This window comes from Ictidomys tridecemlineatus, chromosome 3 (genome assembly GCF_052094955.1).
Source record: "Ictidomys tridecemlineatus isolate mIctTri1 chromosome 3, mIctTri1.hap1, whole genome shotgun sequence".
NCBI classification, from domain to species: Eukaryota; Metazoa; Chordata; class Mammalia; order Rodentia; family Sciuridae; genus Ictidomys; species Ictidomys tridecemlineatus.
The window spans coordinates 92038227-92065875 of NC_135479.1; the positions used below are offsets into that span (position 1 = coordinate 92038227).

The following is a 27649-nucleotide window of genomic DNA, read 5'->3' on the forward strand; positions in this document are numbered from 1 at the left end:
GGTAAAGCCTAAGTTATTGTGGGGTGCAATAATTGTTTAGAACCCTGTGCATCAGGACTTAAAGGCTTCGCATCCAGGGCTGACACATTTTAGCCTTTAATGAGGAAGGAGAGACCCCATAGGACTTAGGTTTTTGTAATATGCCAACCTGGGAACAATGTACTTCAGGAGGATTTCATCAAATTGAGTCAGCTTGAAAATGAGTCCTATACTCTAAGAAGGAGTTTTATCTTTAGTGAGACTCCATTAGATGTGTATGTGTTGAATAGTTCTTTCTGATAGTTCCTTTAAGGTTTATTTAAATATATATTTTTTAAACTTTAAAGCAGTTCGTCATATTAAAATGTAACATTTACAAATGGTGTTTTCCTTTCCCCATTCTTTTCACAGAGAAAGTCTTAGCCGTGAAGGTTATGACACCAATCACAAAAATAAAAAAATAAAAAAATAAAAAAATAAGGACAAGCAGAAGATAGGAGAGCAGAATCATCTTTAAGAAGAAAATGTGCAACACAGAGTAGGGGTGCAGGGCACAGAGGTGGACACAAGTTTGACATTGTCCAGTTTCCTTCATTGCATTTCAATTTTACATCCCACCAGAAACTCAGAGCATGGTACCTGGCATGTACTAAGTCCTTGGAAAGGTTAGCAATGCTCTCAGTCCATTTTTGCTGCTATAGCAGAATACTTGAGGCTGGGTCATTTATAAAGACCAGGAGTTTATTTCTCTCAATTTCTGAGCCTAGAAAGTTCACCATCAAGTCCCAAGGAGGTGCCTGGAAAGGGTCTGGTCTCAGCTTCCAAGATGGTGCTCCCTGGAGGGGAGGGTTGCTGCTTCTCACATTGCAGAAGACAGGAAGGGGCTGGAGGAAATTATCCTGCACTTGAAAGTTGTTTTATTAAGCATTAAATCCACTCATGAAACTGGAGCCTCACAACCTCTTGTTATGGTTACAACAGCAATTAAATTTAACATGGGTTTGGAGGGAGCCAACATTCAAACCATAGTAACAATTGTTCTCCGTTTTATTAGTAAATATGCATCAGATTTAAAATGCTGCTTCCCTTAGCTTGTTATAAGGGATCATAAATGACACACTTTCTTTGAAATAGACTGAGCTGCCCTTTCCACAACTCTGCAAGGTAACATGAGAACCCGAGAAGATTCCAGAGGACTACAGGTTGAAGGCTGCCCAGCCAGTAAACAGTAGCGCCAGACTGAAGGTGATCGCCATTGCAAATGGAACTTGGATTCCCTTCCATATCTGTGTTGCTCCCACATGCAGGTGACACCGATTCCAGTCACACTGAAAGCAGGGATGATATGACTGGGAGAAACGCTGTGTGTTTCTGAAACCTGGTTCCTTTTTCGATTAGTATCCACACTATTATGTTCCAGGTAAAGATCTTTTGTGGTTAATGGAGAGGTAATTTACGGTTTCTGTATGCCAAGAGTGGGTGCTCATGAAAGGGGTGAAGATGTAAAGAGAGAACAAAGGATGCTCTAGGAGCCCGGCCTCCGATGCATTCCTGTGATCCCACTGACTTGCCAGGCTAAGGTGGGAGGATCCTGAGTTCAAAACCAGACTGAGAACATCACAAAGACTCTAAGCAACTCAGCAAAATCCTGTTTCTAAATAAAATATAAAAAGGGCTGAGGATGTGGCTCAGTGGTCCAGTGGCCCTGAGTTCAATCTGTGGTACACCCCCCACCGACCACCCAAAAAGAATGCTACAGGTAATTAAACCAGAAAACAAGGAAGAGGCTCTCTGTTCCTTTCCATTTTAATACGACATAAGGGCCTTAACTCAGAACATGGAACAAAATGGATAGTTATGGACCATTTAGGAAAAATAAAAAAAATAAAAACCTGCCACATATATTTCTAGGAGATGACTGCTTCCTAATTTCAAACAATCCTCTTAGTAAGAGATGCTTAGAATTTGTTCCCTGTTCAAACTGGGGGATTGCTTAACAGTTCTCTAAACATTTTCACACCTGCATGGAAATTTGGGTAGTTGTGTAATTCTAATGTAGAGCCTTGCTTAAAAAAAAAAAAATCTGTTCCCTCATTTCAAAAAGGGGAGAAGAGTTGTTGTCATTCATAAAAAAAGAATTTTCCTTTTGCGTGGGCTTTGGAAATTGTGGACAGTGCAGGTAAATAACTGGAAAAACTCCACAGAATTAAGAAGCGGAAGGTATTGACAAATGGAATATACTTTGCTCTCTAATTTCTACATTTGCCTTATAGGTTTGGCTTTTATTTGTTTGCTTTTTTTAAAAGGCTAGAGTTGTTCATTTTTCATTTTCAAAGATTCAGACCCCACGATTGGCTGAAATTTCCTTGCAAGTAGATAAAATTCCTGTTAGAGAATACTGCCTCTGCTAATTTAGAAATCTATTTTTAGGATTATTTAAAACTCTGGCATGAGTAGATATTTACATAGGCTTCGGTTTGTAAATATGAGCTTCCTTCTGCAATATAACTGTGTCTCTTGCCCCTAGAATTGATTGATACCATCTTTTTCCTCCTCATCTGTAAGCATATTATTTATTCAACCTGTAACTTTTCCAATATAAAGTAAAAATAGCTCACTACAATAAGAACATTAGCAAACAAAGTCAAAAGGGACTACTTTTGAAAAAAATAGTTTAGACATTCAGTCCTTTTGATTAGTAACTACCCTTAGTACCAGAAAAAACTTCAAAGTATTCTCTAAACATTGAATTTTCATCAGTGATTCTGAAAGCCTTAGTTCTCATCTTTCATGTTTACCATTGCAATGACTTCAAAAGGATAAAAAGAAAGAATGGTAATCTCTCAAAGCAACCTTGTGCTCAGGCCAGTAATTGTGTATTTAGCTGTCATGCATTCACAGCTGGATAATTGCCTCATTAAATTATGTTTTAATAAATATAATAATTAACATTTTGTTACAAAAGAAAGAGAGAAAATACTCAAACCATTCAGAAATGAAATCCAGGGCCCAAGGGATATCTAGAATAAAATGAAAAAGAATTAGATAGCGTCAAATATAGACATCTTCAAAGGGAAAGAGATCATTCAAATTGCCTTTTACTCACTGAAATATATTCTGCATATTTTATTGTTTTCATCATCTTGCTTGTTACAATCCAGCTAGTGAATGTTCAAAGAACATAAAATCCTACAAATAAATAAACTGGGTATGAGTGAATTTACAAAAGGCAACAATTAGGATCAAGAGTCTGACTTGTAAGCTTTGATTATATAAAGCAATTATATTTCCCAGTGGTGTTCCAGCAACATGTGATTTATCAGTAGGAGGAAAATTGAAAAGTTTTGAGCTTCATGACACTTCCATGTTGAATTTTGAGAATATAAATAACTTGGAAACCTCATTTAAATCAGCACTGTGTCTCAGTCGAAATTTGATCAAGACAGCAGACTTCAACTTTAGGTATTCTAGGTCAGTGTAGGAGATTATGAATTTATGAATTCATAATCTGAGCAAATAATTATGAATTTATTTTGGAATTATGAATCTGAGCAAATAATTTATCTTGGAAAATCACATGAGAAATTGTTTTGAAACCTACATTGGCCAAAAAAAGTGTGAATGTTTTATAATATTATAATCTTACAAAAAAGAAGTGAATGTCAGCTATTAGTTATTCCCAGTGAATATGTATCTCCATTAGACGCTCTGTCCCTGTCTGTCCCAATCTCTCTGTCCCTATCTCTATCCATCTATTTCTGTGATAAGCTCTGAGTGTCTAGCAGTGATGCCACTAAAGTATTCTTCTTAGTTCATGTATTTTCCAAGTGTTCTGGGAAGACTCCGTGCATAGGACTGTCAGCTGCGTACATTAACAGAACCCATAAGATTTAGGATCCTAAAACTGAGGAACAGGAAAATATGGAGAAGAATGTTAGTTTGTTGAAAAATTTTGTGAGTTTTTGTGAGCATGGAAAGTGGTAGTGAATGAGGCAGATGTTCAAGGGGGGTTAGGATCATTAAATAACCAAGCATTTTAGGCCAGGTGCTACTTGACTTATTGGGCCACCAGTCTCCACACATCCAAAAATGTTTTCAAGAATGTTATAAGTTGGAAAGTAAGAATAAGGGCATTATCTTTGTTACGATGGCAATCGGAAGCTCTGGATCTCATGTGTCCATATTCAGCAGATATAAAGAATTTAAAAAAAAACCTGCACTTTTCTCATTCTGAACAGCACCTAGCTAAGAGCTAAGCAATGGAATTGCTCTGATTCTTACTCAAGATAAATCATGTGACATCTATATTTACATATTGTCAGTTAAAGTGAAAATAAGTAAAAAATAATCAAAATTGACATTGAAAGGGAAGGAAACTCAGTTTATGAGAAAAAGACGAGAACGATGTCACAGGGCATAAATCCCTGAGGGCCATTAGGCAGCTGGAGTGGGGCCACCCGGTAGAAATGAAGGCTATTAAATTTAGATTTATGAAGAATATTAGTCCTAAACTAGACTTCCGTGTACAAACCACATCCTGTAGGTCAAAACGGTGTAAACTGGGATTAGCTCTGGGGTAATGAACAGGTGAGGAGAAGAAAAATCACTCAAACCCCCAAGACCACACTTACAAAGAGAAAACAAGCACCAATCATGGCTGCTTTGACCGTCACATCTAGATCTGCAGGAACATGGATGCCAAAGTTGTCCGCATTTGTGAAGACATCATTTACAAATCCTGACCAGTACTTTGAAATCTTCCCAATGGTAAGCTTTTCATTCATGGTTTTCACCTTTGAAAAGACAAGAGCTATCAAATTTGAAGGCAAAAAGAGATGATTGCACATTTTCCAGGATGCTTACTTCATGAGAGGTATGAATGATTTTATTCATCATCTCCAAAGACCATTTCATGTTATTCATTCCTTTTATATAAGCACAAGATTGTAAATGTAATTTTCTAATTTATTCGTCATAAATCATGCTTCTCTGATAGTTTTCTAATCCAACATCATTTTTTTCCCTTTTTGTATGCAGATGGAGAATATAATAGCAAGAAATAATTAAGTCCAGGAAACCACAAGATGGCAGCAGTTCAATTATATGGCCTAAATAGGAAGGTAATTCCTTTAACCATGGTGCAGATTTTAAGCCTGAATACACCACTAAAAAAATACATATTTATCAATGCATATATATATATACATATATATATATACATACATACATACACAAAAATATGTTTGAGAAAGCTTTAGAAATAATTAAAATAATTTCCACAGAAAATGTGTGAATTTAAACATTTTTATAGATGATTTTATAATTATTAAAACATTATTACATATTATTAAATTACTTTACACTATACTCAGATATTTGCTGTCATTCCTTTCTAACCAACTCTAAGTCATATTTTAACTTTACAAAACACTCTAAGCTAATGTATATTAAAGGAAATCATAATCTGACACTAAAGACTACCTTGTCAGCTAGAGAGAGTCTACAATTCATCTTTATCAACTATGCATTTCTTTTCCCTGTTTCCCATTCTGACACTGAAGGTTATTTAATATGGTCTTTCGCTTTCCATGTAGTGGTAGAAGACAGACAGAAAAGAATGAATGTTACCTAGGACATTTCTATACCATCAATACTAAAACTTATGTTTTACTTCTCCTTAGTTATATTAACTATTTAAAAAGCCACACCAAATCCTTTCAAAATGGGTGGAACTAGCCCATCTCACTTTGCAAATTATGTAATGTATGAATAATGTTCCTGGAAGTCTGAAAACTGAAAAAAATGAATAAAAAAATAAATATACACTTGAAATTAAGCTGTCTCCTCTGCCTACAGATGTATGTCTAGAGGAATCTGAAAGATATTTCATTTTGTTACTAACTGAATTTATAATTATCTCCTTTAACATTCAATTATAAAAAACTGAGAGTGGATTACTTTATAATGAAATTTAGCAACTCTTACAATCATAGCTTTTAAATTAGTAATATGTTAATGGAATACATTTCTGAAATTATATCTAAACTGGGTTTGTGACAATCAGGTCTACACAAAAGAAGACATTTATAATTTAGGTGATCTGAAATGTACACATTTGCTTTATACCATATATGCTTGTAATTCTGTATAAATTAATTCACCCATATTAGGATGTACCACTCTTTTTCAAAATGAGAAAATTTGGTTATTTAAAAAAGAATGTAACTTTATATACAGAAAGCTTGGTGTTCAAAAACTTAGATCAAAAATAATAAGGCACTTACTATTTTAAGAAAAGAGATATAATAGCTAAGTACCCTTTTAGGAAAAGTGTACTTTAGCTTTAGCTTCAAAGCAAAATATATATATATATATATATATATTTTAATATATTTAATAATGACCATCATTATTATTTTTTTATTAAAATTAAAAAAAACTTAAAAAATGTTTGCAGATGTCATGGTTAGGATGGCATATTTATAGTATATTTTTTTAAATTGTTGAACTAGCATCTGCAACTTTAAGTTATTGTTGGTGTGGAACATATTGATTTATTAGATTTCACTAATATGTTATTTTCTAAATTTATTTCATGGATATTTCATGATTTGAATATTTTTAAAAATAAATAATATTGCAAAAAATCAAGACCTAAGTAAACAATTTTATTCATTATGTCAATCATACCTCAAAATCCACATCTCCAAAACAGCCACATGTTGAGCAAGGACCAACAATTTTCAAAATATCTTCTTTGTTTGCATTTTGTATTGTGAATTTGGGTTGAAAGGGGTCCCACTTCTGAGCAACATAACCAACTACAGTACCAGGAGGGACTTGGATTTCTAACTGTCAGAAAAGATAAAAGATAAAATAAGATTTTCAAAGGTTATTATATTGTAATTACATTCTATTGCAAATTTAACTCTAAACTGTATATGCTGTTATGATATCATTTTTTTTGTATTCTACAAATATTTCTAAATATATGCTTCTAAAGATGTCAACCAGTGTCCCTTCCCCTGCAACATAATGTCTGACCTGGCCCACTGGCTTCCTACCTTTCATCTCAGGCAGCTGGTCAAGCTCAGCCATTCACCTTGTGGTAACTCATCACTGACTTCCTCTCAGTTGTTACCACAACACATGTCTATTTGAAGCCTCCTTTACCAATCATTAAATGTTCACAAGTTTTTCCAGCCTCTTTGTGCTTGATTAAAAGAAAATTCCTTTTACAGAGTTACAGTTATTAAACAAACAGTATGGTTCAGGCCTTCCAAAGTGTAATTTGACTCCATTACCCTTTCATATCTATGGAAGTCAAATCAAATTCCTCTGTATGATGATAAGTAAGGGTTGGTTACAAATTTAAATAAAATTTTTTGGCTTTGAAGCTAAATCAGCTCTCCATCATCCAATATCCTTTAGACTCTCCTTACTGAATTCGTGGTCTTATGTGCACATCTATAGTGTTCTTAGATACAAAGAGGTGAATTTAATAGGATTGCTAAGGATGACATATTTATTCTGAGATCAATTTTTAAATAATTGGTTGGACTTTTGACCAAGTTAATAAATATTAATGGGTATCAAGATACATTTTATCTTAATTTATGTTCCACTATGCTACTATGTTATAAAATAACAATTATCAGTAAATTTCATGGGCACATATTTATTATTATGCAGACTACAACATCTTGGGGCATATTAACCTTCAAAATCCTCATAAAAGATGCAAATTCTCAGGGTTGGGGATATAGCTCAGTTGGTAGAGTGCTTACCTCACATGCATAAGGCCCAGCACCACACACACACACACACACACACACACACACAAGAAAAAAAGCAAATTCTTGGGCTCCATGTATGAGACATCTTATGGTTTAGCCAGGTACTTTCTCATAAATAGTCAGAGAAATAATTTCAATAGATGTTGTTAGAAACTTCCCTAGTAACTGTCTTCTGTTTGAATATTTATTGCCCTTGTACTTATGTAACAGTGTTCCACTTTATGATTAGAATATAGTATTTGCTGTTCTACTACTGTGACTTATTTTAAAAACGGACATGTTTCTTTCTTTTCCCCCCATTTTCTCTCCCCCTCCCTACTCTCAGGGAAAATAGAATTACCTTTCTTCCCCATCCTAGGAAGAGTTATGTGTCCATGAGCACACAACCACTACAGGAACAAATTAATTCAGACTTTGGGGATGGCACCAGAAGATCTCAGAAATGACTGACTCCCAAATTAACACAGAGAGCATGTGGAATGGAGCCCTTTGAATCACCTCTTTAAAAACCTCCTGTTCCTCCTAGTGGGGAGAACCACAACTTCTGGAACAGCAGTCCCCTGTTGATTCTCCTTTGCTAGCAAAGTAATAAAACCTTTTTTCCTTTCTCTCAAAACTGTGTCCTTGTTATTGGATTGGCATTGGGCCAAGGATAGGGCTTTTGATAACACTTAGAACAATACTTAGGATATAGGACTTCAACAGAGAATCTGGGGACTGGATCAGGACACTTAGATCAAGCTTGACAAATAACATTCCCTTGGTGTGTGATTATGAACAAGCGCCTCCATCTTGTGAACCCTAGTTTCCTTAACTGCAAAAAGTGCAGAGTGAAACTTGTTCACTAGCTCATAGAAATGTCATATAAAAGTCAATAAAGTAAGGAAAAGTTTGGTGTCAAGTTAAATTAATAAGTCAGTGAAAGTTATTGCTATAGGTCAATTAAATAATGATAAAAAGCTATTGTATTTTATGATTGAATGACTGAATCATTGCCTCTAGACTAATAGCATCATTAGCACCTCCTGAACTTTACTACTTTTGCAGAAGACAAAGGTGCATCTACCCAGGGTGGAGTGTATAGATGTCACAACAATATATCTAGTACAGAAGTCCAAGAAGTGCATCTCATGTGCATGAGCTATCTTAACCATTTAACATCATGGAGGCCACCTGTCTTTGGTTGGAAAGGGAAAAATTTAGTGACTCACAAAATCCTCAAGCTCTTCTGATCCTAAAGAGCAACATACTAATTTAACACTGGAAAGATTAATTGTTCCATAGCTCCAGACAAATATCATATCACTTAAAGAAACAATGACTAACCTTGAACAAAAGAAAAATCCAGAGACTAACCTCTTGCAGGTAGCAAGGGCACCAACAGCTATTGCACCTCAAGGGCCTGTTTACTGTGATCACCTCTCGACCTGAGTTATCTGTGATTCTCAGGGTGCAGGATCGCAGAGTGGAACAGAATGTACGATTGAAGCAAATGCTTTCTTCCACTGCAAAGTAAATTCTTTGTCCCAAGCCATTTTTAATCTCATATTTGTTAGAAGTCTCAGTGCCAAGTATCACTAATAGAGAAAAAAATTATTTTATTTTATAAAATAATGTTTAGATCAGTATCAACTCTTTAAAATAAGTAGAGGTTATTATTCTTTATACAAATCTACTTCTATGCTCTAAAATTTGAGGTCTTATCTATTTATCAAGGTAAAATCTGAGAACAAAGCTATGTAATTAATTAACTGTGATTGCCGAACTATTACTACTCATGCACTTGTCTGCTAAAGAACTAATGCTATCCAGAATCTACTTTTCAAATAATAGCTTCATCATTGTTATGCAAGTTTGGGACAACTTTTAGTAATAGTGATGATTGTGTCTAAATCTCTGTCTGGTAATACATGTACAACTGTGTTCCATTTAATAATGTATCTCAATTTTGAAACATTTTAGGAATAACATAGACAATTTAGAACAGAAAACACTTAAGTAATTTGAAATCAGTTAATCATCCTCATATATTTGTGTCCTGAGAAATAATTTTCCTGTTTGGTGAATCACTGAGGAACCGATAAAGCAGTGGTGTATTATAATTTTGATGGATTTTTATTATTTATTCTCAACCTTTATTTCCATTTCTGAACCTGTTAAGAAATGTGAATGACTAACATCTTTGGGAATGCTAAAATACATTTTTTATTTAACATTAAATGTAATGTTAGAATTTGGATAGTAATAGCATCAAAGACTTAGAGTTTTCTATTTGTATTTAAATCATACTAATTCTTCTACTTGGTGCTTTTATTAAATAAAAGACCAAGTGCTCATTTTAATATAATTCTTTCATATATATATATATATATATTTAACTCTATGGTACAAATAATAATTATTATTATTATTATTATTATAGTTGTAGATGGACAAAATATCTTTATTTTATTTGCTTATTTTTTTGTGGTGCTGAGGAGTGAACCCAGGTCTAGGCAAGCCTCACATGTGCTACCCCAGCGTTCTACCTCTGAGATACATCCCCAGCTCAGTTGAACATATTGGAGATGTGAAGAAACTTCTGAGAACTAAAATATTTTCAATAGTTTTAATAAATGTAGAAGGTAATACACTTACTTCCCAGAAGCTCCACCTGCTGGTGTATAATTATCAGGTCTAACTGTGAAAAGATGACAGAAAGGAAACAAAAAGAATTACATCACAATGCTTTGAAAACGTCCAGAGAGATTACTATTAATCTCCTTACTATAATACACAAAACAGATGACTGTCATGTTTTCTATTAGAATGGTTGAAAACAGCTCACATTTCATAATTAAGAAGAGGATAAAATGTTTTATATTCACACAAAAATTTTACAGGAACCCTTAAAACTGAAGGAAAGAATTGCCAAGAATGGGAAAAGCAACAGTGGTTAATTCTGCTAACTTTCTCTGTCACAATAAATAAAACAAAACAAAAAAACAAAAGAAAGAAAGAGAGAGAGAGAGAAAGAAAGAGAGAGAAAGAAAGAGAAAGAAAGAAAAGAAGATAACCTTTGAAAAAAATTTCTATTAATCTCTGAATAATAAGACCTAAGATGTTTTAAAACTCAAAGAAATAAAGTGACAATGATGATTTGAATGACTAACCTCTCCCTTCAAACCCTATTCCTCAGTCACAGCTCCTTCCTCTTAGTGATGGAATTAAATTTTAAAAGAAGTTATACTATGAACATCTCTCATTCACTTACCTTTGGGCTACAAAAGAAAAAAGAAAGAAAGAAAGAAACCAGTAGATCCCAACAAAATATCTATTAAGCAGAATAAGAGATTTGCTACTGAATAGTGACATAAATTTGTAACATAATTACAATGAGATCAATTTTCACACATAAGCTATCCAAGACAGGTAAGAAATGACATTAAAAAGTATGTAATGCAAAATGGTTTTTTAAGAGAAATAAGAAGAGCTGAGTAAAGTGGCGCACGACTGTAATCCCAGTGGTTTGGGAGGCTGAGGCAGGAGGGCTGAAAATTCAAGGCCAACCTCAGCAACTTAGTGAGTCCCTAAGCAATTTAGCAAGACCTGTCTCAAAATAAAAAGTGAAAAAAGGGCTGGGGATGATGTGACTTGGTGGCAAAGCACTCTTGGGTTCAATGCCCAGTACATACACAAATAAAATAAAATAAGGGTAGAAATTCACTAAGCAAAATTATGAACACTGAAAATACTGATGATCATTTTATTTTCTAATGTTTCACTATTTCACCTCCAAATTTTCTGCGCTTTATTCTTGCATCACATTAATAAACACTCCAGGAATTGTTGAACCAAGCCAATGACTGATAAAACTTGGTTCTCGATTGAATACCACATACCCAGAAAATTTGAAGCTACATTATCCCCTCATTTGTATATCCTGAGTTGGGGATAAAATCTATACCATTTCCTCTTTTTAAATCTGATTATTGATAAAAAGACTACATGTGAATTATTTTTTAAGATTCCCAAAATATTTTTCTCAAAATAATTTTATTCCAAAACCGTATCAACAATTGTGGCAGACAGTTTCTTTAAAACTTAGAAAAGTCTTTTGTAGTGTGTTGCATTACATCTGGGAAAATGAAGAGTCGTGGGAAAAGAAAAGGTGTCAAAAGGGTGTATGTGATTATTTAGCAGTGGATTTGTGTAGAAGTAGCTTAGTGATTGAGATCTGTGGGGTCAGGTCTAAAGTGCTTGAGTTTAGGAACTCTGAATGTTGGTGCCATGAGTTGAATTTTAGTCTTGAAAATCTGAAACTATCAATTGAGAGCGACCTCACAATGAAAAGGGAAGTTGTACCTCTCTGACGTAGTGGTTATTACTGATTGGCTACAATGGGGTTAGTGACTGTGCTACATATTTTAACCCAATCTCTGATATAATCTTCACAAAAAGTCAGATAGATATTGCTAATTTAGTGCATGAGGAAACAGTATTCAGGAGATTTCCCAAGATCACAGCGTACATAAGGGGCCACCAGTTTGGATGTGCCTTCGACTTTCACTTTACTGCATCACTAGACCAAGGGACAAGAGGAAAGAATTCTTAAGGGACACTCTAAAACTTGCATGCCCTTCCTCTGTGTTTTCCTCACTCTCATACTTACCTCATCCTCTGTAATAGGATTGGATTTGATTTCTCTCTGTGGACAAGCCTCGTGGATTTGAGCATCTTGACTTAGGTTGTTCTTGTAGTTTCCTTTAAACAGCCCTGAGGCACTTATAAACCAAGGTCCAAATGGGCCCTTTCCGTCCTTTTCTATTGGTTGGTGAAATAGAAAGTGTTGCAAACTTTAAACAGATTGAATTATATATTCAGGTGTCAGGGCAAGTAAATTATTCCTTAAGCATGAGAGCTGTAGAAATGAAAACACAATCACAGCCATGGATATTCAGCTTCAGATGCAATTCTTTTAGAAATATTTTAAATCAAGTTTACAGGTATCATTGATTTCATTTCATATATGTATTTCAAAAATAAATTGCAAATTACGTGTGCCTTTAATTAACTAGTCTTACCTATAGGTGAGTAAATTGTGATAATTAATTGTCCTTTCACACCACAGGATAAAATGCCATTGACTATTCTGAATGCAAATCCAATCTAGAAAGCATCCATTGATTTTGTTCTTAGACTTAACTGATGTCTTATGTAAGTATATATGTATGTTTATCTTTGTTTTTGAAAATGATACTCTCAACAGTCATAAGATAGGCTTGATTCATAGATAATAAAATAAAAATTAATAATCATTTAACTTTTTAATATAAAGAGATTTTTATTATAGATTTAATTTATTTATCGAACATGTAACATGTAATATCACCAAATGTTCATGATCTTGTTTAATACTGATGGATTTTTTAGTTCAAAATTAGCACCTAAAAATTCACTTGTTTTCGTGTGTCTTCCAGATCCGTGATGGAACACCTATGAAATGCTTATTTATTTCTGTATGTGCGTTGGTTTAAAGTGGATACATATCTTTTAGTATAAAGTAGGTTATCATTCCCTTTCCATGTAAACGGTTCGACGACAATTTTGTGGTATATCTTGTTTCTGAAAAAAGTTTAGCAAAAATTTATTTTTAGGAAATGTTCTACCTTTTAGACTGAAGCCAAAGAGTTCATATGTCTATTCATTGAATGATAAAAAAAAAAAATTGTATTTGTGTCAAGCATCTGGCCCCGGGTGTGTCATCATTCATGGGTGGAAGAAGGATATGCGATGACCATATGTGATCATCAAACCTCAGCCCTCTGGCACTGGTATATCACTTTTATACTTGGCAAAACCTTGTCTGACAACATTCCCAAACAGCTTGCAGCAGTTAATCAACTCTAGTCAGCTATTACAGCTGATCCTTTCTGCAGATGGAAGATGGTAGGTTGGCTTTTCCAGCTCTTTTACACATCTCCCTGAGCTCTCCAGTCTCTGAAGTACATTTGTCTGCCAATGGGTTTCTGGAGGAGGCATCTGCAATTATAAACATTTTCCCAGGAACATATGCTGCATGCAGCTTAAACCCTATCGGGCATAACAGACATCTCTTGTACCTTAAGGGAATTAACACAGAGATTTGATTTTGATAAAAGAGAGAGACTTTATAGTTGAAAGAATGCCAGACAAGCTGAAGATTGTAGCAGATGTGCTGACATCTCAATATCAGTGTGATTCTAATCTTTGATAGGATAAAATGCAAAAACAATTATACACACACACAGACACAGACACCTTTACATACACAGAGCAATTGCTTTTTTTTTTTCTTAGCTATGTAATTTGGATGATGCTCTTTTCAGACTGAGTTATTATAAGGTTTGAATCACTATTTCCTTTCCAATGACCAGAACAGTGACTGTACCTAATAGTAACATGATCTTTTGAGCCATTGGTCTAGAGATGCACAGTATCAGAAGATGATAATGTTAATTTTCCCTTGGATGTTCATCTTCCTTTGGAGATTCAGTTGAAGAGGTTGAATTCTCACTTCTTTGCAGAAGCCTCCCATGTTCTTTGAAGCTTAACATTTCTCTCCTCGATCGATATCCCTGAGTATTTTACAAGTTTGTGTTCACCTTGATTTTGTACACAGGCTTGCGCTATTTATCAATATTTTGTTTGTTTTGCCTGTTGTAATGTTTGGGTGAGAGGGATTAGGTTTCATGCTTTTTATATGCCTCAAGTATGGCACATACTCAATAAGTATTCTTTAATTAAATGGCGGTAAGTGACTTAAGCATATGAGACAATTCCTTGAGGGTAAATTTCCCAACACCTTGAGCAATGAACATAAGGTAGATAAATGTGCTAAATAGCTCTATCAAAAATACTTAGTGTCATCACTCTGTCAAGTAAATAAGGAAAATAGAAGCAGCAATAAAACAAATGTCTTCCAAAATAACTTTAAAATTAATATTTTATAATTTCATGCTTTATAATGTCTTTCTCACACTAGCAAATTATTGGTCGAGATCTTTCAAATTTGGTTAGAAAGCAAGAAATCAAGTTTGTATTAATTTTAAGGGGAAAAAAATTCACAGAAACAGAAAGATGTAAATACCTGGCTTAAATATTCTAGACCAGGGGGGAGGCAGACTGTTGGCAAGAAGCTTCTTGGTGGAGTGAGACCTGGCTGCCATTCTGGGTTCCCTGGATTAGGGTTTTGCTCTGGGTCTGGAGCTCCAGGAAGAAAACGAGGCAGCCCTCTGCTTTTTGGAGTATGTGCATCTGCAAGAGAATGAAAGTCTCAACACATATTTAATCTTAAGGCCAACTCATTTACTCCATCTTAAAATACGTTACTTCTTAGCTCAGATAATCTCTTGCAGCTCTCTTTTTAGTGACCTTTCTTTAATTTACACCACTTTTGCCACTAACACTAGACCCCTAAGTCAGAGAAAAAGGAATTTTACATTTGGAACTTCAAATATGGAGGGATGTTATTTATGTATTTACTATAGTGTATACTATTAATGTATTTACTATACATTATTCTTCATAATATTATGAATAACGCCTGAACATGATGCATACAAAAGTCTTTTTTTTTTAAATTTTAATGTATAAATGATAGACTTGCTCCTAGTAGTTGCTCTTTTTCTTCTCATGTAACTATCATTTGGGTGACTCTGTCATTTTTTCTTTTTTTCTTTTTTAAATTTTTTTAATATTTATTTTTTAGTTTTTGGCAGATACAACATCTTTGTTTGTATGTGGTGCTGAGGACTGAACCCGGGCTGCATGCATGCCAGGCAAGCGCGCTACCACTTGAGCCACATCCCCAGCCCAGCGAGTCTTTTTTCAAAGACTAAAAGTGTTTTCAGTTCTCATCTTTTTCCACAAAGAATCAGAATTTTGCAAGTAGATTTAGCTAGTGCATTGTGTTGTTTTAGATTGGGTGTAGGTGTGGAGCATGACTAACAAAGACATATTTTCAGAAATGATAGAGGCCATTTTGTAAACAAAGTACAGTCAAGCATTGCTCAACAGTGGATTGATGTTCTGAGAAATGTGTCATAAGGCAATTTCATTGTGTGAACACCGTAAAGTATAGTTCACAAAGGAAGGTGGCTATGACATCAGTAGGCAATAATCTCATGGGACCACTGTCCTATTTGTTCCATCTAGATGGCTGCAATCTCATTATGCAATAGGTGTATGTGATTCTGACTGTTTTAAAGACACATGAATGGAAGGGATAAGGAAACTGGTTCTGGATTTATACAAAAGAGAAATTTACAATACCTACTTGCTAGGAGCCACAGCAAAAGTATTACATTCATATGGAAATTGGACTCCTGCTGTTCACCTCGGCCTGTTACGGCACTCAAGTTACGGGACTCCGGGAGAGTTCCCATTGGTTGGGGAAGGATGGTAGGAGGGTGTTCCGGGGGAAGTGGGCCCCCCTCCCCTCCGGTAGACACACGTGTGTGGACCCGCTCGCTAGTGGGACGCACACGGACCACTGGCGGCTTTTTTAAAAATAAAACTTTGTTTCTACTTCAACGGCTTGTGTTTTTGTGCCCAGCCAGGTTGCAACATTGCAAGCCAGCGCGCAGTAACAGCAGCAGCGCCGAGGCGCCCAGCAGGAAGGCGGCGAGGCGAAGGCGCGCCTCAGAGCCCAGTGGAGCCCACACCGCCCAGCCGTGCAGCCTGCGGCACCTACTCAAATTTTTGAAGAAGTATTATATCTCATTATGCACATATTAATAGTGGAGTAACATATATATCAGTAAAAATACATCACAATGCTGTTAATTAAAAAATGACACCAAACTCATGAAAGTATGTTTATGGGAGGTGTTAAGGTTTGGATGCGATGTGTTACCCCAAAGCTCCTATGTGAATGCAGGAATGTTTGGAGATAAATTGATTGGATTATGGCAGCTATAAACCATCAGTCCTTCCTAGTGTGAATGGACTAACTGGGTGGTAACTGTAGGCTGGTGGGTGCGGCTGTAGGAGATAGCTTATCTTTACTGTGGCCCCTGAAATCCCCATTTCCACTTCCTGATGGTGCCCAGGAGCTGAGCAGCTTTCCTCCATCCTATTCTTCCACCATGATGTGCACCTCATCTTGGGCCCAGAGCCATGAAGTTGGTTCCTTTTCTAAATCTGAAACCACAAGCCAAAATAAACTTTTCCTCCCCTAAGTTGTTCTAGTTGAATATTTTTGTCACAGCAATGAAAAGTTGACTAATACAAGAGGCATATTTTTTTCTCTGTCTATTGCATCTCAACTATAATAATAATAAATCTTAAAAAATGCATTGTTTCCTTTGAAGATAATACATTTTCCATCACTAAGAAAACTCAAGTATACCCTGAATGAGCAACTGGATGGGTATTAAAAAATGATGAGGAAATAAAGATACTCGATGAATGACCTTTTGGATACTGACATAATTTGATTCTAGCAATGACAGGCTCATTAGCATTGGGTATACATATAATGTTAATGAAGGACAATTGCCAGATGATCCATTTATTTACTGAATGTGAAGGCTGTGGGAAGAAATTGGGTTTATTATTCTTAACGTAGGATGGCTAAGTTTGTACAGATCTTTGACATTTAGAATCTTTACAGGAGATGCTCAACTATTATGACCAAATGGAAAAATGTGTCATTTGACCCCATTGAAATAGAGCTGATGATACTCTAACGGTTTGCTTCTCCCAGAAATCCCATCCTGAACTTCTCTTAGATCTTGGACGGACAGAACTCATCTTGCTCTCAGGAAGGGGCCCTGAAATGGGATCCCAAGTGTGAGTCCTACTGGAAGACTATGTAACACTAGTTCCGAATTGGGTGGTGAGGTAAGCGCCAATATAGCAACGGCATCTGGGAAATATTAAAAGGCAATCGACATCCTTTTCCAGTATTAGTGCCACAAGCACTGTCATCATTAATTTTCAAAAAACACAGAGGCAAAAACATGATGCAGAGAAAACTAGTTAACCATGATAAAATTCAGAGTAGAGGTTCATTTTTGGAATGAACATGGGAACGCAGGGTTATGGTACTAAACAGAAATTTCAGGGGGTGCCAGAAATGTTGCACATCTTTCTCTTGCTGGTGGTTACAGGCATGTACCTTTATTAAGAAACAACAAAACAACAGGGTGCTCTTTATGGATTTTAATGGTCATATGTTATCTTGCAATTTAAAAAGTACATAAGGCCAGGCACGGTGGTGCATGCCTGTAATCCCTGCGGCTTGAGAGGTTGAGACAGGAGGATCGTGAGTTCAAAGTCAGCCTCAGCAATGTGAGGCGCTAAGCAACTCAGTGAGACTCTGTCTCTAAATAAAATTAAACTAGGGCTGGGGATGTAGCTCAGTGGCTGAGTGTCCCTGAGTTTAATTCCTGGTACCACCCCTCCCAATAAAATAAAAAGTACATAAGGTTAATTTCTAACACAATATCTGGAATAAGATTATTAGGATCCTCCCCTTTTTTTTTTTTTTTAAAGATTGTCTAATTGCTCCAATTTTATCTTGTAAATTACTGTAACACAGTGCAGTAGGTTATTAAGTGTTGGGCAAATGACTGTACATTCCTCACCAAGTTCTTAGGTCTTTAAACTCACAGCAGGTCCTTAAGCATTGGTGCATTTGAAACCCAGAGGATTCAGTGCCCAAAGTCTTTATTCAGGAATGGAATATTGCTGTGTTTCTGTCTCAGACTGTTGAGAGAGATGATCATCAGCCTGAGATCACTTGCTTCATTCTCTGAGATATCAGTTTACATGGCAATAACCTCTGGAGATAGTTTCTCTTCACCAGAGAAACTTGTTCTTTTCTCAAACTTGTTCTCAATCTGAGGACACCTTGTTCTTAAATGTACTTATTTATACTGAACCGGGGGTTCCAGACCTCAGGATTCCTCATGATGTCCTCCAGTTCAGACTGCCCTCTGCTTTAGGAGTGCAGATGGACCTGCTTATGAAATGTCCACCTCACCTGTATTCCCTGGGGGGGATGCTAACCAACAATATAAGTTCATGGGCCAGAAACCATTATGAAGTTACAAGTAGTGTCTTCACATAAACTTGAAGAAAAATCCTCAAAAAGGTTTTAGATCTATGATGATGATAATCTAGTCAAACAATATTTCCAACTGAAAATATAGCTTCATTGTTACTTCAATTCTTTGAAGAACTATTAGGCCTATTACAGTGTTATACCCACACAGTGTGTTAAATTTTACCAGTAAACTGCAGAAGGGGGGGGGTTCTTTTTTCCACTCAAAGTTTTGCCTCTAAGTTTAGTCTTAAGTCCTTATCATTACAGAACATCACTGCTTTTGGGGGGGGGGTAGATTAATCACATTTTGATCATAGCATTGCTTTCTAGTCACAAGTTTCTTCAAAGACCCAGACCACCAGATGAAGAAGGAAATCCTTTGAATTTCTATCTGGCTTTGAATTTCTATCTACTCTTTTAAAAATGTATAACTAGCTTATAAATATTTTACGTATTCTGCAACTCTTTACCTTACAGGCTACCGAGTTGCTGTAACTCTCATTTTATAAAGTGATGAAGAGTTTTGGAATAAGTGTTAGTGTTATTATTAAATGAAAGAAAATTCGGATCAAGGTTTTTGTTTGTCTTTAAATATAGACAATGAAGTATGCATGTATTAAAGTTCACATTTTGCTGTTTCTTGTATGTATTTTAAAATTGGCCTGTAAGTTTTTCTCTCTTTTTCTCAGGCACTGGCCTATATTAAACAGTGAATAAAAAATGGAAAGAATAAATTATTTGTTTAATATTAAATACTGTCTGAACTGTGCTTTCAGAAAGGAAGTACGGATATTTTAATAGTTCATTAATTTAATTTAGGATATTATAAACTTTTGGACTTATTTTAAATAGGTTTAAAAGTTTCCACCAATTATACAAATCATAATTCTTTATGCTAAAGCCTTTTAGCCTTGAGTTCAAATGTTTGTTCTGACAATGGAACAAAAGCATGTTACAGTTTCATTTTTATATAATTACACAAGTGCTTTCTGGGAAATTGCAACTTATTTCCCTCAAGGGGGAAAAACCCACATATTTTGAGAACTTAAGAAAACACTAACAACATTTCTATAGTTTTAAGGACATAATAAAAAATTTACCAGACCCTTGTCTCCAAAGTCCCTAATTGATTTACTTGCTTAAATTAAATATTTTAGATTCTTTTAAATTAACTTACTATCAAAGAAATTGTGAAAATTTTAAATTCATAAACCAGAAGAAATATTCATTTGTGATTAATCAAATTTAAAGTCTAGCAATTACACATTCTTAATTTTCTTCCCTGAATACTTCATAGTCTTGTGTTCTTCGTATAAATACTTTATCACATAGTTTGCATAACAAATGGGAAATTAAAAATTATTGAATTGTACTTAAAAGCCTTCTCACTAAGATGCGAAAAGTTTTCTTCAGATCCCTTTAAATTCAGAACTTCATCTTATTCTTAGGTTTGACTTTCAATATTCTCGTTCTCAATTTTTGGTATGAAGCTTTCTTCTTTTTCTAAATTTGCTGATTAAATTCATGAAAGTAAACATGTTTTTTTACATTTGAATTTTTACATTCTATGAGATAAAGTGAGTGTGTGTGTGTGTGTGTGTGTGTTAATGCTGCGTACTCCTTTAAGTAAAAAAATTTTAAAATGAGAAACTCAAAAGCAACAAATAGCAGCCCACAATGTATCAGTCTTGCTGAGTATAACACCTCAATAACTGTGTTTTTAGTCATTTGGAAGGATAATTTATTAGCTGGCTATATTTACTCTTACCTTTAGAGGCCATGAAGGTGTCTGAGTCACTTCTTCAAAAACAGCCAGGTTAAAATGAAAGGCTTTTCTTGTTGCAGCAAGGAGAGAAAACAGCATGCATAAAACTTCAGAAGGTGTCTGTCTCCCTCCTGTCAGCTTACAAATAACGGGAAGGGAGCGCCTCGCTGTTTCTAGACTGCTTGATTTTATCTGTTTGGATAACAGGGGGAGACGAATCTGTCACCAAAGGTGATCACTACTCAGAAACCATCATGCAACTAGGGATCTGAAGAAAACACTTGAAATTAATAAAAGCCAGACAGGAAGGCATATGACATTTATCTTAAGAGTCTAATTTCCACTTAGTTGTTTTGTATGTTTTGAAATATTCACATTTCGGTTCACTTTTACATCAGCAAGATTATGTTTTTTATTTCCAAAAGTCTCCTGTGCCAGACATGATAGTAAAACACCTTATCAAGGCCTAGATGTCACCTATCTGTGACTGTCTTCTCTCCAGTCCTTTCTGTCCCTTAGTCTTTTTGAAGGAGGACCTAAAAACCTCCCTGCTAAAACTCTCAACTGTTTCATGTGTCCTGAAACTGTCCTCTCAGGCAATAATTTCATCCAAAGATATTTTCACGATTTTCACAATTATAAATGCAATTCTTGATATGTTAAAAATGATTTGAACATTGTGGCTCAGTGATAGAGGGCTTGCCTAGCATATATGTGACACTGGGTTTGAGCCTCATCACCACATAAAAATAAATAAATAAATAAACAAACAAACAAATAAATAAATAAAAATAAATAAAGTTAAAAAAAATGATTTGGACATCATTATTTTTATTTTTCTCTCAGGATTTGTCCCCCACTCCTTACCTCCCCCAAAAGAAAGAAAACAAGAAGAGAATGTATTTTGCCCACAAGTAAACTTTTATTTTTCATATTAAAATTAAATTTGCTTAATTAGAAACATTGGGAAATATAAACCTTCAATAACTTCACAAAGTAAATCAATCAAAACATACAGATATTGAATGCACTGTGTACTGGGAAAGATGCCCTAACCTTGCTTGGCTACATAGCTTGCATTTCTAAGTGCCACTGCCCAGGTGACCTTGTAGATGTTGCCCACCAAGTCAACTGCCCTAGGTGGCTTGATTCAAGGAGGTCGAACCTGCAGGCTCTATTGCATTACCAGCAACACTTTCTGCTTTTAAAAATAGTTAAGTGGCTTCTTAAGGTGTAGTAATAAAAAAATTCAACATAGTCCTCAAAGGACATAGATTGTCAAAGTTTTCGATCTTTTTTGGCAAAGAGAAGTTTGTGGGTTTTTTTTCCTACTTTTTGATGTTGCAGGTTGAAAAGTCTGTCTTGTCATTTTGCAAAAGATGTATATTATGATTTGCATTTCTAAATGAAACTATACGTGTCTTAAGTTTCTTAATATTTGCATGGGCTTTGGCAAACATTTCATCCAAAGATATTAATTATACTCTCACACAAGGAGCCTTATCACCTCTGGTTATAACTGTCTAGTTAATTCTGGTTTTCTGCAGAGCACTAACTTCAAAATAAAAATAAAAATAAAAATCCAAGTAAGTTGAATACATGTGGCCCCTACAAGGTGAATCATCACTTTATTTGAATATACTCATATAAATAATTGAAGGGATCTTTCAATATTTAATCTACAACGGGGACTTTCCAGGCCACCTCACCTGGAAAAGCTATTGACTACTTCTCTGGTGCATTCTGCCTCTGTCTTGCCAGGCAGTATCAACTTTCTTCCTTCCCTGGGGGTTGAAACCAGGGTCTCCTGCATGCTAGGCAAGCGCTCCACTACTAAGCTATGTCCACAGTCCCTTTTTCTTTCTTTCTATGTTTTGAGACAAAGTCTCTCTAAATTGCCCAGCCTGGCTCTAACTTGTGATCCTCATCTCATGCTTCAAGTCTCCTGAGTTGCAGGGATTACAGGCATGTGCCACCTCGGAAAGTTTGTGTATTTCCTTTTAAAGGCCTAGACTTCACCTATCTGTGACTGCCTTCTCTCTAGTCATTTCTCTTCCTTAGTCTTTTTGAAGGAGGACCTAAAAACCTCCCTGCTGAAACTCTCAGCTGTTTCATGTGTCCTGAAACTGTCCTCTCAGGCAGCCTAGCAACCCTGCTCTGAGCACCCTGAACCAGCCTTGCTTATGCTCCTGCTCAGATTGGTGCTGCCAACCACTTTACTTTCCTGCTACTGGTGCTCCTCGCCTAACACCTGCAGCCCACAAAGAACCAGGGCCACCATTAATTCTCAAGAAGGCCACACCACCCACTCAGTTCTGTACTGTGACTTTTTTTTCTTTTTTCTTTTTTCTCCGGGTGGGGGATCCTAGGGATTGAACCCAGGGTGCTTAACTACTGAGCATCATCCCCAGCCCTTTTTATTGTTTTATTTTTTTATTTTGAGAAAGGATCTCACTAAATTGCTTAGAGCCTTCCCAAGTTGCTGGCCTTGAACTTGTGATTCTCCTGCCTCAGCCTCCCGAGCTCCTGGGATTATGGTCTAATGCCACCATGCTGGGCCGTGGTAACACTTTTCAAGGGGCATCTGTTTCACTTTGCCACCAAAGTGCTGTTTTTCTGGTCCCCACTTGGTTTCCATGAGACAGCCAACACAAGGTGGGCATGTCAACTGATAAAATCCAAACCCGAAACTCACAGAATGGTGTTGCAGTTTTAAAAAAGAAAACCTGAAAATGAATCTCAGAAAACTTAAGGTCAAAGGCCTTGACCCTTCCCAGGAAACTCCTTACTGTACATCCAGCTACTCTTCTGGATGGGCCTCCACCTCTACCTAGAGAGCTCTGTGTTCCTGTCCTGGCCCCTCCTGAAAGAAAAGCCTCTATTATTCCCCAGCCTCAGTCCAAAAAGCCTCTATTATCCCCCAGCCTCAGTCCTTATCAACAAAGGAGAGAAAAAATTGCAACATAATTCTTAGAAAGTTATCCCCTGCTTGTGGCAGTTTTCCAGCACATATCATAACTGTTTCTGGAGGGTTTTCCATTCAATAGTGCACCTTTGTTCAGAATTTTACCCATAGTTTAATGGTTAGATATTTGACTTTAAATTTTCATGGCAGAGAGGTTTATCTAAATAGTCTCTTTCAGTTGCAGGGGAATGATTGCAATTTGTTTAAATCTGTATAGTAATAGAAAAGCAATGCTACCTATTACAAAACAAAACAAAAACACTGATATGCTCTTGGTAGCATCTGGGAAAATGAAGCAGGATGTAAGCCTACAGGTGGGGGCAGAACAAGGACCAGATGAGCCAGTTTTAGGAATACTTCACTAGGTTTATGGTTCTTCTGCCTCTGATTTTATGTGTTCCTAAAAATTACACACACAACATAAATACATATATTTATTTATACATATACATAGGTACATATGCAAATATGTATGAATGAGAGAAATTTGTTTCTCTTTTTTTATATTTATTTTTTAGTTGTACATAATACCTTTATTTTGTTTATTTATTTATTTTTATGTGGTGCTGAGGATTAAACCCAGGGCCTGGAACATGCTTGGAGAGCACTCTACTGCTGAGCCACAACCCCAGCCCAGAAATTTGTTCCTTAATTTATATAAGTGTTATTTTAAATGGAATCTGAAGCACATTTTATTCACTTAAAATTATGTTGTTTTTTTTAAAAATTCATCGCAATGTATACAATTCCATTAAAACACTGCGTGCTATTCCATTTTATGAAACGAATGAACACAAGCTGTGTCATTGTCCTTTATGGACAGTGATGTAGTTTCCATGGTGGAAGCCATGGTTGTCATGCACATGAGGACTTGTATTTTGGAATTCTAAGTGGAAGATCGAAATTGCCCGTTTATGGGATATGAAGTTCTTCATCTCTAGTAAAAACCACTGAGTTGATCGTCAATGTACTTGTCCCAACTTACATTACCAAGAGCATTGAATGAGAGCTCTCATTTCCACATCCCCCTCCAGTACAGGCTTGGTCAGTGTAATGAGGAATTAATTGGAAGTCTCCTAAATATTAATATATGAGAAGGCAGCATCCAGAGATTTTTGTTGCATTAATCTGAGTAATACAAACACCTATGTGTGTATTATTACTTTCATGTGTCCTATCAAACCATGTTATGTAATAATAATTAATAACAAATTGTATGAATAGCCAGTTATGAAAGTGACCGATGGAGGTGGAGCATGGTATGCAAATGAACTATATTTCAGGTGTCTTTCATTCAGAGATGTCAATGGCCTGGTCTACTAAAATAAGAGTCCAGCAATAATTTTCCATCATGTAACACCTAAGACATGCATCTCTATGCATAAGTCTGGCCCCTGGATTTACACTTTCCTGTAGTAAAATTCTTTGTGAATGAGAAAAATTATGAGTAAATAAACACAGGAAGTAAGAAAAGCAAATATGGGGAAAATAGCACTACTCTATTAAATATGAAAAATCCAATCCTTTAATGTAAATAGATGTGGTTTTCCTCTGAGGAAATGTAATTTCTTTTATTCCATTAACTTTTTTGGGGGGAGAGTACAGGGATTAAGCTCAGGGACACTCCACCACTGAGCTGCATCATCCCCAGTCCTATTTTGTATTTTATTTAGAGACAGGGTCCCACAGAATTGCTTAATGCCTCACTTTGAACTCATGATCCTCCTGTCTCAGCCTCCTGAGCAGTAGTTGGGATTACACGTTTGAGCCACTGCTACCAGCTCCATTAACTATTTATTCACCCTGGGGAATAAACTTTGTATCAAAGTGCATTTCTCTCTCTCTCTCTCTTTCTCTCTCTCTCTCTTGGTGCTGGCATTGAATTTATGGCCTTGTGCATGTGAGGCCAGCACTCTACCAACTGAGTTATATCAGAGGGCATTTCTATCTTATTCAAACCTGCTCCTTTGATACAATGCTTCATTAATTTGTTCATTCAGTAAACATTTATTAGCTTTTCAGTATACCCCTAGAACTCTGAATTGCAAAGGCCTGACTCTCACTCTGGGAAATTGTGCCCAAGTGGAGCGGCAAAGCACAGGGATCAATATTCTACTTAATTTTTAAAAAATTGTGAGTCACTTTCTAATTAAAAATGAAATGACAGAACTCATCCCCTCTCTGAAAAGAGAATATAATTAGAATCAATAATGTGCCATTTGAATTAGCAATTCATTGTCTCACATGTGCACATTAAACCTTCCTGTTTCTTTAAAGCAGGGAAGGAATAGCTCTTGAGATATCTGTGCTTGAGGACTGGGAGAGGGATCACCCTTTTTGGTTAAGAAAGAGATTTCACATTATCTTTTTTTCGGCCTACATTAAAAAAAAAATCACTGATCCAAAGAACCAGGAATAAAGGAAAAGGGTCCTAGATACACAGTAGAGTTTATCTGAAACCAAGGGAGACATGGTTATGAAGCAAATCTCTCTGGAGGGTCCCTCTTCACCAGTTGGAAAAGACTCTTATTTTGAAATTTTGTGTATGAAGACTTTACAGAAAAATGTATTCCATACTTAAGATTTTTAGGCCTACAGCAGGAGTAAAATTTTAGCTGGTGCATAGAAGTTCTTTTCAAATTTTCGGCTATATATTTTCTTTAAGAAGACTAAGTTGAATAGTTTTCTTTGAAATGATCAGTCTCTATAGCATCTTTGTCATGGGGTGTCCACCAGGTCTGTTGTGCCCAATTCCAACATTGAATAGGTCCTAAGGTTCTTTTCCTGTAAAGAGTCCAAATAAAACGGGAGTATTTTGAGATTTCCTGGCTTAGGCAGACATTGGAGGATATGTTACAGAGGAAGAGACAGAAATTACTAGCAGGAAACTGTACTCTGCAGACATGAGACCAATCAGCAATTATTTGTCTACCCCTTCTTCAGGGTGTAGGCTAATGTGTGTGTTTAGTAGATAAAGGTAAGGTTGAAAGAAGAGAGAGAGAGAGAGAGAGAGAGAGAGAGAGAGAGAGAGAGAGAGAGAGAGAGAGAGAGAGAGAGAGAATGAATCGGTAGCTGGTGGATGGAAAGGCAGAGCTAAGATGAGAGCACGTTAGCAATCTTCAGAGACTCCTGTACTCCCCAACAGGAACTGCTTTATCACTGTGAAAAGCTCTGTATTTCTACCGTTATTTAAATTAGATTTACCTTGTGCCTTGCTCAGTGTGGTCACTTTGTCCTTCCAACATCTGTCTGCCTTTTCAGATGTCACCAAAACACTGCACCGAGCCCGTCAGCAGCTGCAGCCTCCCGCGCAGCCCTGCACACGGCTGGTTGCCTCTCTGGACCGCAGCGCATTTCCCTGGCAGCCTGCGCGCTCCAGTCGTTTGCTGCAGCACATTTTCTTCACAAGTCCAGCATTGAAATAAGCTTCCCTGAGCTGGGATCCCCAAGCGCACAGTTCCCAAGAACTGAGAGAATTGTTGAGATAAATATACCTTCAACATATAGGCAAAACACTTTGGAGTTGATTCCTGTTGAAGAGCGCAGCGGAGGGAGGTTTACTTGGGTTGGGGTCGACAGGCTAAGTCGTTGAGAAAACGCTGCCACGTTTAAGGTCGTGCTTTGGTAAGCAGAGGTTAAAACAGTGGAAGGAATCCTATATAATCTGGAGAATGATACTTACTGAATGGGAAGCTCAAGTCTGGTGGAAAAGCAAGGTCTGCCATTGCTATTTGTGCATGTTCTTTTTCTTCTTGCTGTTATCTAGTGGAGGTAACTTCTCTAATACAGGTACTGATACCTTACCTGCTTTCACGAAGTGATCACTGCACAATGATGCTGGAGATGCCACAAGCAGCATTGGCTATGACTTAGTTTTCCACCCTTAATTATTTTACTTACTAGCAAATCTCTCTCTCTCTCTCCTCTCTCTCTCTCTCTCTCTCTCTCTCTCTCTCTCTCTCTCTCTCTCTCTCTCTCACACACACACACACACACACACACACACACCACTATACCTTTAAGGTAGCTAGAAATATGGGCTGTTACAATTTTTAAAAAATTTATTTTAATTA

General features: G+C 36.2%; 1 protein-coding gene across 2 annotated transcripts; it reads right to left on the reverse strand.

Moving 5' to 3' along the window:
- Nucleotides 1-473: 473 nt before the first annotated feature.
- On the reverse strand, nt 474-27413 carry Plscr5 (phospholipid scramblase family member 5). 2 transcript variants are annotated; one of them, XM_040269926.2, is made up of 9 exons: nt 26781-27413; nt 20615-20803; nt 14884-15050; nt 10413-10455; nt 9102-9352; nt 6670-6831; nt 4611-4772; nt 3086-3168; nt 474-2999 (listed from the first exon to the last, which is right to left on the reverse strand). In XM_040269926.2, the coding sequence occupies exons 2-8, from the start codon at nt 20625-20627 to the stop codon at nt 3130-3132; spliced, it is 837 nt and encodes a 278-aa protein (XP_040125860.1). In that variant the 5' UTR covers nt 20628-20803; nt 26781-27413; the 3' UTR covers nt 474-2999; nt 3086-3129. The 2 variants fall into 2 exon arrangements, with proteins under 2 accessions (XP_040125860.1, XP_021582316.1); XM_021726641.3 differs by having other exon boundaries at nt 9132-9352; nt 26781-27407.
- Between the last annotated feature and the right edge of the window lie 236 nt (nt 27414-27649).